The sequence below is a fragment of the Cucurbita pepo genome, chromosome 18, assembly GCF_057944985.1.
Source record: "Cucurbita pepo subsp. pepo isolate OVF chromosome 18, ASM5794498v1, whole genome shotgun sequence".
Classification (NCBI taxonomy): domain Eukaryota; kingdom Viridiplantae; phylum Streptophyta; class Magnoliopsida; order Cucurbitales; family Cucurbitaceae; genus Cucurbita; species Cucurbita pepo.
The window spans coordinates 9,063,271-9,076,453 of record NC_141815.1 but is presented as its reverse complement, the minus strand read 5'-3'; the positions used below and the strand labels follow the sequence as shown (position 1 = coordinate 9,076,453).

The 13,183-nt window shown below is 36.8% G+C and overlaps 3 protein-coding genes across 3 annotated transcripts; 2 read left to right on the top strand and 1 right to left on the bottom strand.

The window, feature by feature from the left end:
• Positions 1–3,581: 3,581 nt before the first annotated feature.
• On the top strand, positions 3,582–6,693 carry LOC111780285 (protein arginine N-methyltransferase 1.1). Its single transcript, XM_023660643.2, has 9 exons — positions 3,582–3,974; positions 4,324–4,334; positions 4,452–4,607; positions 4,710–4,773; positions 4,849–4,991; positions 5,296–5,383; positions 5,490–5,605; positions 6,002–6,152; positions 6,332–6,693. The coding sequence occupies exons 1-9, from the start codon at positions 3,707–3,709 to the stop codon at positions 6,535–6,537; spliced, it is 1,203 nt and encodes a 400-aa protein (XP_023516411.2). The 5' UTR covers positions 3,582–3,706; the 3' UTR covers positions 6,538–6,693.
• Positions 6,694–6,753: 60 nt separating this feature from the next.
• Positions 6,754–9,610, bottom strand: LOC111780286 (uncharacterized). The gene is made up of 7 exons (XM_023660644.2): positions 9,200–9,610; positions 8,984–9,094; positions 8,589–8,657; positions 8,151–8,282; positions 7,331–7,408; positions 7,126–7,248; positions 6,754–7,042 (listed from the first exon to the last, which is right to left on the bottom strand). Exons 1-7 carry the CDS (start codon positions 9,392–9,394, stop codon positions 6,857–6,859), a joined length of 894 nt encoding a protein of 297 aa, XP_023516412.2. The 5' UTR covers positions 9,395–9,610; the 3' UTR covers positions 6,754–6,856.
• A 359-nt stretch (positions 9,611–9,969) lies between these two features.
• On the top strand, positions 9,970–12,964 carry LOC111779560 (uncharacterized). Its single transcript, XM_023659621.2, has 5 exons — positions 9,970–10,807; positions 10,969–11,021; positions 11,796–11,962; positions 12,041–12,192; positions 12,261–12,964. Exons 1-5 carry the CDS (start codon positions 10,024–10,026, stop codon positions 12,710–12,712), a joined length of 1,608 nt encoding a protein of 535 aa, XP_023515389.2. The 5' UTR covers positions 9,970–10,023; the 3' UTR covers positions 12,713–12,964.
• Positions 12,965–13,183: the final 219 nt, after the last annotated feature.

Genomic DNA, 13,183 nt, shown 5'->3' with positions numbered 1-13,183 from the left:
AATATGTTTATATTATCGACATGCTCTAATAGCAGTTTGACTTTAATTAAGCGAACTAAACCTACTTATTTAATATTAATCACTTTAACAACCAATAGAACTTCGCCGACTTGTATAATTAACCACCAAACTTTCTGTCTGACGTGTCATTTATTTATTTATTTTATTTTGTCAACTCGATTCTTGGTACTACTTTAATGTGTCCATCTGTCAGGGAAAGCTACAACGTTTTTTGTTTTTAAAAAAAATCATTAATGACGTCAATATAGAGCTTCAAAACTTTGATATTGAACGTATAATTAATAATTTGAAAATTCTACCAAAATTTTTAAAATAAATCGACCGAATTTTCAAAAATAAAAAGATGATTATCGAGTTGTTCGAATGTCTCGTGGTAAGAACACTTGTTTGAGATTTAATCACTCCACGAACTAGATCGATCATGTCTAACTTGAATGATTCTAAACATGCAATCTAGTTGCAAATAAACTTAGTCATTGGCTACAAAAAAAATACAAATGATTTTACTATGTCTTCCATTCTTCTTTACAAAAATGATAAATGACTCTTTATAGCCTACAAAATGAGACCATAATTAGCGAGCAGGTAAGTGTAACCTGGAGTAAATAAAAAATTTTAAAATCTATTAATAGAATACAATAATGTACCCAAAATTTGTAACCATCTAATAATTTTTTTTCGAAAAAACACTTAATTTTGTTTCTTTTTTTAAATCACTAACTACACGGATTTCTAAGTGACCCATATAGCTAGAGTATGGACTTTGACGTACTTGTTAAGTCTTTTTTCGTAACGATTTTTTATTAGAAACAACAAACGTAACGAGAAATATAATTATAATTCAACGCTTATAAGTCAAAATTTGGACTTTGATGGCTAATATCGACCCATGTGCCAAACAAAATATAAATTGCCAATATACATATGTTCACACAAAGGAATAACATTGAAATTAGGCAAGTTTGTCATTAAAACGACATAGTTTTTTCACGTGTTAAAGGTCATTGTTACAAACTGCGTCTTGTCGCTGACCAATTCTCTTGACAACTCAGCAAAAAATCAATAAATTAAAAGTAGAAGAAAGGGGGTTTTTGAAGCAACCAATGGCGGCTATCCAGGTCACTCACATGTGGCTCCCATGGCCACGTCATCAACTAACAGGACGTGTTTACAGCTCAACAAACAACCACCCCCATTAATCTTACATGGCAGCTTCGTATGATGTGAAATTCCAATTCTGTCCCTTTATCCATTTTAGAAGGTCGGTGAATGCCGTACAATAAGGAAGCTGCTGGACACTTAAAAATCAAATATTAAAGCTCCAATATATATATATATATGTTAGATATTGAGATCTTTATTTACTTCGATGTCTAGTCCTTTTCCAAAGAGCTTTTCTTTTAAGAGACGGGGGTAAATAATGTTGAGGATTATTGGGAATGAGTCCCATATTGATTAATTTAGTGAAAGATTATAAGTTTATAAGTGATGAATACTATCTACATTCGTATGAAGACCTTTTAGGAAAGCCCAAAACAAAGCCACGAGAGTTTACGCTCAAAATGGACAATATCATATATTTAAAAATTTATGGTATTTTTTATTAATTTAGCTGTTTATTTATTTATTATGGACAAAAATAGATGAAATTTGGATATTTGGAGAAAGTGCTATGAAAATGACCACCGACTAAGGAGAAGCCAAATGATTGGTAATTTCAACCTACAATTGATTAGGACAATAGATTGGTGACTGAAAATGACTATAAGATTTTCTAGTTAAATATACACGCTTAAGATCGGACTTGGTCGTTATTATGTTACGTCATTGACTATATAGGTTCAATGTTTAATATTTATATTTTTTTTTTTTTGTAATTATATTATAAAGTTGTGAGGTTGTATCAATTTTAATAAACTTTATTAATTTAATTTTAATAAATAAAAATTTCAGTATATTTGTCCCTCCATAAATTGAGTATGATGTTGACTATAAATATCATACGGAGTAATGGTCTTCCCTTGATTGATGAAAGTGAACTCCAATAAATCTATGGAGACATTTTTTCATGGTCTTTGTAGTGTAGGCTACGACTCTAAGAGCCTCAAGAGTCTATCCCACTCGACCTTGTCCTGTTGACACACTAGGCACATCGCTTTTCGGGTTGGGAACTTGATCCCCCCAAAAAAAAGGAAGGGGTCTCTTTCCTTACTCGATGATAGAGGGCGAATTCTCGTTGTGTTGCACAAGACAGTATCGTTTCATATAGTGATTGGTCATTCTCACCTTATACCGATAGTTGAGGGGGCTGACTGTTTGCCTTTTGGAAGCGAAGGATCTAATTCCTCCAATGCAACGTGTCTTAAAAAATTGTTTATTCCTCTAATGCGCACCTTGGAAACTCTTGATGCAAACAATGATTGCACACGAGTTCTGACTCTATAACATAGCAGCGGGATTGACTTTGAATATCAATAAAGTCAAGTCTATTAGGGTTCGAATTCGTGGTTGACCATCTAGATGACTAAAAGAGGATCAAAGGTCAAGATTGCTCTCTCTAATCTTTCCATGGGTCTATGTCTCATCTAGATAACTAAGCTTCGCTCATAAAGCTATTGGGTTTGGATAAGACAAATTTTGTTGTTTTCTTTGTTATTGGGCCCATTTGAGTTATATGGCCCAATCACGGCCAAGGCCCATTTCTGCAGCTCATTCGTACGTTCATACATATGCATGCACATATATACATATACATATATATATATTGCTTTGATTCAACCGATCAACGGGCGTGTGTGGTCGAACAAGTTTGAATTTTGTATAAGTTGTGTTTGGTTGACAAAGACAAACTGCGTTGACTTGTTATGAGTGTTAGACGAACACGACTCTCCACAATGGTATGATATTGTCTACTCTGAGCATCAGCTCTCATAGCTTTACTTTGGGTTTCTCCAAAATGCCTCATACGAATGAAGTTAGCATTTCTCACTTATAAACCCATGATCATTCCCTAAATTAGCCAATGTGAGACTTCCATCATCCAACACCTCCCCTTGAACAAAGTGCGCCTCCCCTTAATCGAGGAGGCTTGGCTCCTTTTTTTTTGGAGTTCTTTGTTCGATATCTGAGGATTTACCAATCTATTGGCACAACTAAGTTTTAGGGCATGACTCTGATACCATGTTAGACGAACACGACTCTGCACAATGGTATGATTTTGTCCACTTTGAGCATCAGCTCTTATGGTTTTGCTTTGGGTTTCTCAAAAGGCCTGATACCAATGAAGTTAACATTCCTCACTTATAAACCAATGATCATTCCCTCAATTAGCGGATTTGGGACTTCCATCATCTAACAATGAGCATGTCAAGATCACGATGCCACATGGTTGAAAATGCACGACCGTCACTCATAAGTAAATAAATTATAATGAAAAAAACTAATTTCAATATTTAATTTAAAAAAAAGTAATAAAAAAAAAAAAAAAGAAAAGTGGTGAAATTTGAGGAAGTAGTAAAAGGAAAATATCTTCGTCCCCTGAATATTCCATAGACCTTCGCTTCAAAGTCCGCTGCTTTAAAAGCACCTTGAAAACTCGCCCGCAGCCGCGTAGTTTCAACTCTACGGCAAAACACTGCGCTAAAACCCTTCCCTAAAACCCTAATTCATTCGCAGCCAATCCATTATGGGTCGCCGGAAAAGTGGCAGTCACAGTCCAACTACCCTCAACGGCTTGCCTCAGCCCCAGGGTTCGAAGATTTGCTTTGAAGACGACGACGAAGCTCCGATTGAAGAAACCACTGGGAGCGTCAACGTCGATGAGTCCATGTGTGAAGCCTCCGACGACTCCAACAGAGTTATTGAGGACACTGCCTGTAAGCTTGACCAGTCCTTGAATGATAAGGATGATAAAACCAGCGCTGATTATTACTTCGATTCCTACTCTCACTTTGGTAATGGCCTTTCCTCTCTGTTTGCTTATCTTTCGGTATTCCTTATTTGGGAATAGTTCATTTGGTTTCTTTCTAGTTGGTTCCAATTTATGCTTAAGATTTTTGTCATTACTGCGTTATGGAACATTGGATTGAACTTTTAACTTTGCCTTATCTTCTGGTAATTAATTAGTTTAGATTGGTTTAAATGGCGTGCGATTCAGATTTAGCTTCTCGAATTTTCTTTGTGTGTCTCATGTGTTGGAATGAACATGACCTGCTGGTTCACTTTTATGTTATATATCTACTAGTATCTTGCTGAAATTGAAGCTGATTACCTTTTGTTTATTTGTTCGTTTTGCTTGTGCAGGTATTCACGAAGTAAGTTTGGCGTACATTGATTCGAGCATGAACAGCTAAAGTCATTTTGATCTTGTATTGTTTTGATTCACATGCTCAAAACTGTAGGCATTTATCATGACTGTTTAATATATGCAGGAAATGTTGAAGGATTCAGTTAGAACTAAGACATATCAAAATGTAATTTATCAAAATAAGTTTTTAGTAAAGGATAAAGTAGTTCTTGATGTGGGAGCAGGGACTGGCATTTTGTCCCTATTTTGCGCCAAGGCAGGAGCAGCACATGTTTATGCTGTAAGTATTGGAATTCTTATGGGATGGAAATGTGCCTTCTGTTTTCCCTTTTCTTTGGTTTATTCTTTTAGCTTTTGTTTCTAAGGAGATGTCCGTTTACAGGTCGAGTGCTCCCATATGGCCGATATGGCAAAAGAGATCGTCGAAGCAAATGGATTTTCTAATGGTAGTTTTCTTGGGTCTCTTGTTATTTCATGGAATTGTCTTCTCTCAAATACTTATTACCATTTCTTCTTCGCAGTTATAACCGTTTTGAAAGGGAAGATCGAAGAAATTGAGCTTCCAGTTGACAGAGTAGATATAATTATTTCAGAATGGATGGGATACTTCTTATTGTTCGAGAATATGTTAAATACAGTCCTATATGCTCGTGATAAGTGGCTTGTAAGTGTTCTGTGGTTTTGCTGATATTCTAGCACAAGTAATCTGTGTGAAGAATGTATTAAAGTTAAATGGACTTGGCTTTATAGTTACTAACATACAAATACATCTTCTTTAGCCTTACGTTAGATTTTGTATGCTACACTATGTGCAAGGCAATGTTTTTACTTGTATGGTGTCGCCTGCTTCGGTATTTTTGCAACGCTTTTGTGCCACTCGTTCGCTCTCTTATGTGAGGGTTAATAAGTGATAATGGGGCAAGCTGGATGTGGGATATTCACGTCTGATTTTGGTTTCTGTAATCCAGGTTAATGATGGTATTGTATTACCAGACAAAGCTTCTCTATATTTAACAGCCATCGAGGATGCAGACTATAAAGAAGACAAGATTGAGTGTGAGTTAATTAATTTGCGTTGCTAGAAATGTTATTTGAATTGTTCAATAGTATATGTTGAATTTATTTTTGACGTAGTTTCTTGTTCATCTGCTTGCAATATTAGTTTGGAATCGTGTATATGGGTTCGACATGAGCTGCATCAAAAAGCAAGCCTTGGTGGAGCCTTTGGTGGACACTGTTGACCAGAATCAAATTGTTACAAACTGTCAGCTACTTAAGGTGAGAACTAAACAATTTGACCAAAAGTTGAGTTAATCAGACTTGAATATGTCGTGCCTGCCCGAGTTTTTTGGTCGAACGAGTTCATCCATAGGACATGTTTGTTTCTTTGTTTCTTGCATCACATCTCAAAGTTTTTACTTTTAGAAAATTCCATTATTCAACTGACTTTTTGAATCTTGTCTTTATTCCTGTCTCTATTGCCTTTCGATTTTTTGACGTCTGTGATCTCGTTCTAGTTTTGAACATTGAATGTTCTAATAGAATCGAATCCAGTCACGAATTTAAATTACAAATTCAATTATTTCGGATCATCGAACAATTATTGAGAATTATGTATGCCTGCTCTTAGATCTGTTTTCATTTTTGATAACACGAATTGGTGGTCTCGCTCAGACAATGGATATTTCCAAAATGGCCCCTGGGGATGCTTCCTTTACAGCTCCATTCAAGCTAGTTGCAGAACGTGATGATTACATCCATGCTCTTGTAGCCTACTTTGATGTATCTTTTACCAAGTGCCACAAGCTGACTGGATTCTCGACTGGTAAATTTCTGCATTTCGATACTAAAATTCATTTACTTGACATGGTTTTAGTAGTCCTTGGGATTCATTTTAATCTAAGTAACACTGAGCCAATTGGGCCTTTTGGTAACGTTTTTTTAAATATGGAATAAAACAACTGCTTTTGATAACGGTATGTTTGATAACCATTTATTTTATAGGACCAAGATCAAGGGCTACACATTGGAAGCAAACAGTTCTGTACTTGGAAGATGTTGTCACCATTTGCGAGGGAGAGGCTATTACTGGGAGTTTGAATGTTGCTCCAAACAAGAAAAATCCTCGCGATATCGATATTGTGCTCAAATACTCATTCAATGGACGTCGATGCACGATTTCAAAGACTCAACATTACAAGATGCGTTGATTCACAACAGTAGCAACGTTGGCTTGTCTCTTTACACAATCAATGTATTGAGTGTTGCTACATCCTTTTGAAGAATTAGATTACGTATTGACATGCTTGTGTTCTTTTGCCCATCCGGATGCTTTAAATTCAATCTATACTTTCCTCTTCTACTTAGCATTGAATCTTAGAATCTGCTGATATGGGTGAGAAAGCAAATTATACTGACAAGCCCAATGAGGTAGAAAAAAAATTTCTTCAAGATAACTGAAAAAGAACCACAAAAATTTCTTCAAGATAACTGAAAATACAATGAGCTATCTGCAGTGTTAATTAGACTTCAAAGTTCTTGTTTGGTGAGCTTTGAACTTTTTAAGCCTCCGAGCTTTGCTCTCCACCAATGCATTGCTTTGTTGGAGACTGTGTAAGCATGCTGTTTTATTGCTTCTCCTGCCTTTGAAACTCCTCTAGTGATCTTCGTTTTCCAATCATTCTTCTTGCTCTCTTTCTCCCTCAAAACTTTGCCCTATAAAACGGTTTCCCATTAGTTTATTGCAGAACATTTATAATCCTTTAAACTTCTGGCTGTATAAAAGATGTTTGAAGTACCAAATTTGAGGAAAAGCTATCGTCTTCGTCCTCATCTTCGTCGTCGTCTTCACCTCCAAAATTTTTCATGTTCATAAGATCATCTCTTGAATACATTTTCATGCCTGGTGCCCCTGGCATTCCCTGGTTCGTATCAATAGCATGGTAAAGTTTAAAAATCGAGGGAGTCACTAGCTAACAAGCACTGAAACAACGAATTGCTTACCTCCATTGATCGCAACATCTTTTCCATCTCAGCTTCTTTGGATGACTTGGCCACAAAGGGCTCACCTGGAGTCCTATCCTGGGTTACAGGACAATGTAAGGGATCAACTAAAGGAGACTGGAACTTAATACTAAACAGTTACAGGTTGGAAACCAAACTAATGTAGCATCGCTTAACAATCATCTGTTTTTCAACATAATACAAAGTACAACATGATCATTAAATGAATCCCAGTAATTTCAATCTAAGCATCCCTAGAAATATCCAATATTTAGAACTTAACCAATAGATTTATTTATGTAACACCGCTAGCCGAAATTGTCCAATTTGACCTGTTATGTATTGTTGTCGTCAGCCTCACGGTTTTAAAATGCGTCTATTAGGGAGAGGTTTCCACACTCTTATAAGGAATCTTTTGTTCCCTCTCTAACCAATTTGGAATCTCACAATCTACCCCACTCGGGGGCCCAACGTCCTCGCTGGCACATAGCCCGGTGTTTGGCTCTAATACCAGTTATAACAGCACAAACCCACTGCTAGTAGATATTGTCTGTTTTAGCCTTGTTATGTACCGTCATCAGCTTCACGATTTTAAAACGCGTCTATTAGGGAGAGGTTTTCACACCCTTATAAAGGAATGCTTCGTTCCCCTCTCCAACCGATGTGGGATCTCACAATTTTGTAATAGCAATGACAATTATCTCACACCTAATCATTAAAGAAAAACCAAAGAGGTACGGATTATCTGACAAAGGTGTCATGATGTATCATTAGTTACTGTCAATCAGCAAAACTGGCATGTGATTAGTTAACTAACTACCTTAGGAACTGGAGGCGGCTTAGTACTGCATGATTCAGTGAGGTCCTTGCACAGATAATTAACCAACGAATCAATCTTTGGTTTGGAGCTATACAAGTATTCAGCAACATCAGTATCAGAATATCCCATGACCTGCAATGCAATACAACATATTTAAGCATTTGCCATATTGTCTTTCGGGTAAACCCACGTTGGGGAACCTATTCCATCGCAAACCAGAATTTTGGAGGCAAGGCAATAACACCAGCAAAACAAAACTTTGACAACGCTTCAGTAAGTTCCTTCTGTATATTCTTTTACTTGATTTATTTGTATTGAAGACTCTTCCAACTAAAGGGAACAAAGTTTCTCATCACTTATCTTCCCAGATTCAGTACTTAAGTCTAATTGTTGCAGCAATAAGGGTAAATGCACACTCAACTCAAGACCTAAGCATACCTCTTGACATGTACGCTCAATGGTCTTGCACTCTGAATTGCATTGTCCTTCGGTGTTCTGCTCCACAAGCTGAGAAGACATGAATATTCAATGGGTTAGGTAGAGCTTACACGTAAAATTATCCAAAAAAACAAAACTGAAAATATTCCTCATATTTTGAGCTACATGGTGGAAAAATATTAAAAGAAGATGATTGTTCATTCATATTTTGAGAATCATTATTCAATAGGGAAAGTTTAGTTTGATTCTTGAGACAATTCACTCATTCTCCAAGTCGAAAATACCTAACCCAAACAGTGATATTTGAAATAACCAAGCCACCAAGTATTCAATGCTAAATTCATCAATTGTATTGAAACAACAAAATCTCATCTCTGTAACCCTGTTCTTCTTACCTCCAGCTTATCACCTTGTTCAACAATGTCAATCTGTAAGATCCAATCAGCTTCGGCCTTCTTCAGATTACAAACGTTCTCAGCTATTTCGATAATTTGATACTCCGAGATCTAATACAAAACCCCAAAAAATGGGGGAAAAAAAGAAAGAAGAAAACAATCTCTAAGTTAAACAATCAAGAACCGATCCATGAAACACCAGCAATAAAAAATTACCTTCTTAGGAGCAATCTCAGCTTGTTTCTTCTCAACTTGGTGATACAACTGCGCAGCAAGCTTCTCGCAGACCTGGCATTCGATGTACGGAATATCCTCTCTTCTAGCAGTCGCAGATGGCTTCTTCGAACACTCAAACATCGGAAACCAAGCAATGGCCAGAAGCACTAAAACAACACTCAGTAATCGCTTCATCTTCTTCACGAAGCTCTCGGATTCCGAATTCAGAGAAGCTGAATTATGGATTCAACAATGGTGGAAGAAGAGTTCTTCGTTACTGAAATGGCGTCACCTGTGAGATTCTTACAGGGATCTGTCACCAAATCGGACGAAATTTGGCGTCACCAAAATCAAACAATTTCAAGTGAGATAGCAAAATGAAGAAGACGAAGACGATTTTCAATTGTTCAACTTTGGTCTTCATACTTCAAAGAAACGAAATTAAATATTAAAAAAACAATTAAAAATGGATGATGACGTGGCGTAATTTAATTGGTTAGAATTAGCCTTTTACGTAGATTCATCCAATGGGGTGCAAGAAAATACGTTTTCTTTTTTCTTTTCTATTTGCTATTTCTTAAAAAGACAAATTTTTTAAAATTATAAATCTCTTTTTATCCTAGCCGTTGTTTTTGTTACAATTTTTAATGGCTTGATATTGTTCCACGTCATAACTGGGCTCCACCTTTTTCATCTGACGTGGCAACATTTGCAAAACCCCCTTCAAAACCCTAGCCTCACTTTGTTCATAACAACTTTGCCTTAGCTCTTCCAATTCTTCGTCAGTTTCAACCAGTCTCTGTGCTTTCCTTCCTGTTGAATCGATGGAATCTATGAACTCTTCAAAGCAGAGTCCTTTTCTGGGAGAAAATTACGAATTTACTCTCGAGCAATCAATCCAAAATGTTTTAGCTGAAATTCGCGAAGGAAATCTTGGTTTTTCTCAATTTATGGAAGTATTCTACGAGTTGATTCAAGCTAGAGCTGATCCACCATTGGAATCGATCTGGTTCTACTCCGCATTAACGTTTCGTAGCCGTATCTCCACTATGAATGGCGACTTTTTGGACCGAGTAGCAACCATGAAAATCTTGTTTCAGACGACGTGTTCTTGTTCGGCTCCTTGTGGTTCTTCGAAGACCATTGCGTTGCTCTCACCAGTGGTTTACGAGGTGTATAAATTGATTAGTGACATGCTTGGAAAGGATTTGTCCTCGAAGAGGGAAAAGAAAGCGATGAGAGAGGTTAAATCTTTAGTTGAAACGATTCTTGGGTTTATAAATCTGAGTTCATGCAAGGATTCGGACCAGAGTGGTGAATCTCTTGACTTCAATTTGGTTACTCCTTTTGTGGATTTAATTAGTATTTGGACGAACTCAAATGAGGGATTGGATCAGTTCTTACCGCTCGTGAGCAGTGAGGTTCGTGGAGAGTTTAGTTCAGGCGTCTGTGATATTCGACGCTTGGCTGGAGTTGTAATTGCCGAGACATTTCTGTTGAAACTGTGCTTGGACATTAACAGTGGGCGTTCGAGGCAGGATTTGGAGAATGATCTAAGGATATGGGCTGTTGGTTCAATAACTCGGATTAAGAACTTCTACTTTTTTGGTTAGTAATTCGAAATCTCTTCTAAGAATTGGTTTGATTCTGTATGGTGTTTGCGTGTTCAATTATTGCTGCGTGTTCTAATGTTTATGATTCATGTATCTAGTTTTAAAATTTAGAGTTTTGTAAAGTGCTCACAACTTGGTCCATCGTTGTATCAACAGAAACTCTTGTAAGATTCCTGCTGGAGGCGACTTTACCTGTGATGTCTCTGTTGGTATGTTCTTCTTTTCTTAGATGATTTGAACGTATTGGCTTTGTTTTCCTTAGAGTAATAATGTTTTATAGTTTCATATTCTATTTAGTCTGTTTACTTTTATTAGTGCTTATGAGCGTGTGCTTTGGTTTGCATGGCACTTCCATATGCCCACAAGAGCTTTTAAGTTCCCATATGTTGCACGTTTCCTGATAGACCATGTGTCATAACCCAAGCCGGCTGCTAGTAGATATTGTCCTCTTTGGACTTTTCCATTTGGACTTCCCCTCGAGGTTTTAGGGAGAGATTTTCACACCCTTACAAGAAATGGTTCATTCCCCTCTCCAACCAATGTGGGATGTCACACCCTGTTTGGTTGATTTCCGGATAGACCACATTTTTGTCTGTCTTATTCCACATTATTTTGGAGCATGCTAATCCTCTCTATCTTATTCACATCATTAACTTCATGTCTACGAAGAACAGAGGTGTTACGTAACTGTTCCGATTTTTCCATGCCTCGAACTGCGAAAATCAAAGCTTTTGTAAAACCCTGCCGAATCGGTCTCGTTTTCTTGGCTTTTTGCTCGTGTACTTTGTTTGTGGTGTAAATTGTTAAAATGCTCAAGATACATGGACCCATAATTGATGAAAGTAGATAGTGAGATGAAGAATTTCTGATTTGTTATGAACACGTACATGCACTTTGTCCTCAGCTTTGATTGAACATGAACATGTACATACACTGGCTATTTCTTTAAACATTTGATGCGATTGTAAACTTTTTTTCTGCAGAGTACTGAAGATGAAGCTCTGTTAAGGAAGATTCTATATGATGCTCTTATATTGGTTGATTATTCATTTTTGAATGATGAGAAAACCATCAACTTACCTGCGGAACAAGTGGCATTTCTGGCTGTTAAGAGATTGATTCTTACTCACGAGGCCATAGAGTTTTACAGGTACGTGAAGAACTGAGCATACCCAGAACTTTAAATCAAACCTTCCTTGATATATTTCTTGTTTGTTGTTATATTTAGGGAGCATGGAGATCAGAACAGAGCCATCTCTTATCTAAATGCCTTCTCAAGTTCTCTTGTTTCTTCTCAAATTATTAGATGGGTCAAAAGCCAAATTCCTAGCAATGAAAATGTTAATCATCCAAACGGATCATCACCTAAAACATTTCTTGGTAAGATGATTATAATTTCACATTAACAGTATAGTCGACGACCTAATCTTCTGTTCGCTTTCTTCCAGAGTGGCTTCTCAAGGCTGAAGATCACGGTGTAAGAGTATTCGACAGTACTATTTCCAACCGTCGTGCCAAATTAGTTCTCGATACTTCTAAATCAGTCTCGGGGCATCCCACGTCGGCGGGACATAGTGTAGATGATGAACTGTTGTTTTACATTGATAAACAAGGGGAAAATGAAAATGGAAGTGAAGAGGAGGATAGAGTGGTGGACGAATCCGTAAATGCAGCTCTTGTATCCGCTGCTCATACAATGTCGACAACTCAAAATGGTTCGGTGAAGAAGAAGCGACAGAGAATGGCCAAAAAACAGAAGAAGATCAAATTTACGAAGTATGATCTTGTCCCGAACTCTGATGCGACCGAATTGAGGTCAGCTGTTGATGATAACGATACAGACAGCGACGGCGAAGTTCATAATCCACACTCGGACGAAGATTCGGATACGAAAGAGTAATGAGATTCAACAAAAAAACGTTCTTTTGTGGATCTTTCTAGAGGAGCTGACCGACGAGGTCAATACTCAATACAACGCCGAGAATGGTAGATTTTCATCTCCGAAAGTACAATTTTCGACCAAGGATTGCAAATTTTCAACGGAAGAGAGGAAAAAAGGAAGACGTTTTTTTCGATACATTACGATATTGTATGGTTTTTCATGAAAATGAATCAAATATTGAATCAATCAAGCTGTATCGGCCTTGAATTTTGCCTATTGGTTTTCAAGCAACTTCAATTATTATAAATATAAATTTATTATTATTTTTTAAAAATTAAGGCTTGGAAAATACCTTATTATCTGAAACAATTAATTAATATTTCATAGCAATTCTTTCTTTTCACGTTGTTGAGTAAAATAAATTTATAAATTATAATATTCAGATGGAGGGTTCCTTATTATTGAAAATTTTCTCAATAAAATATTAAT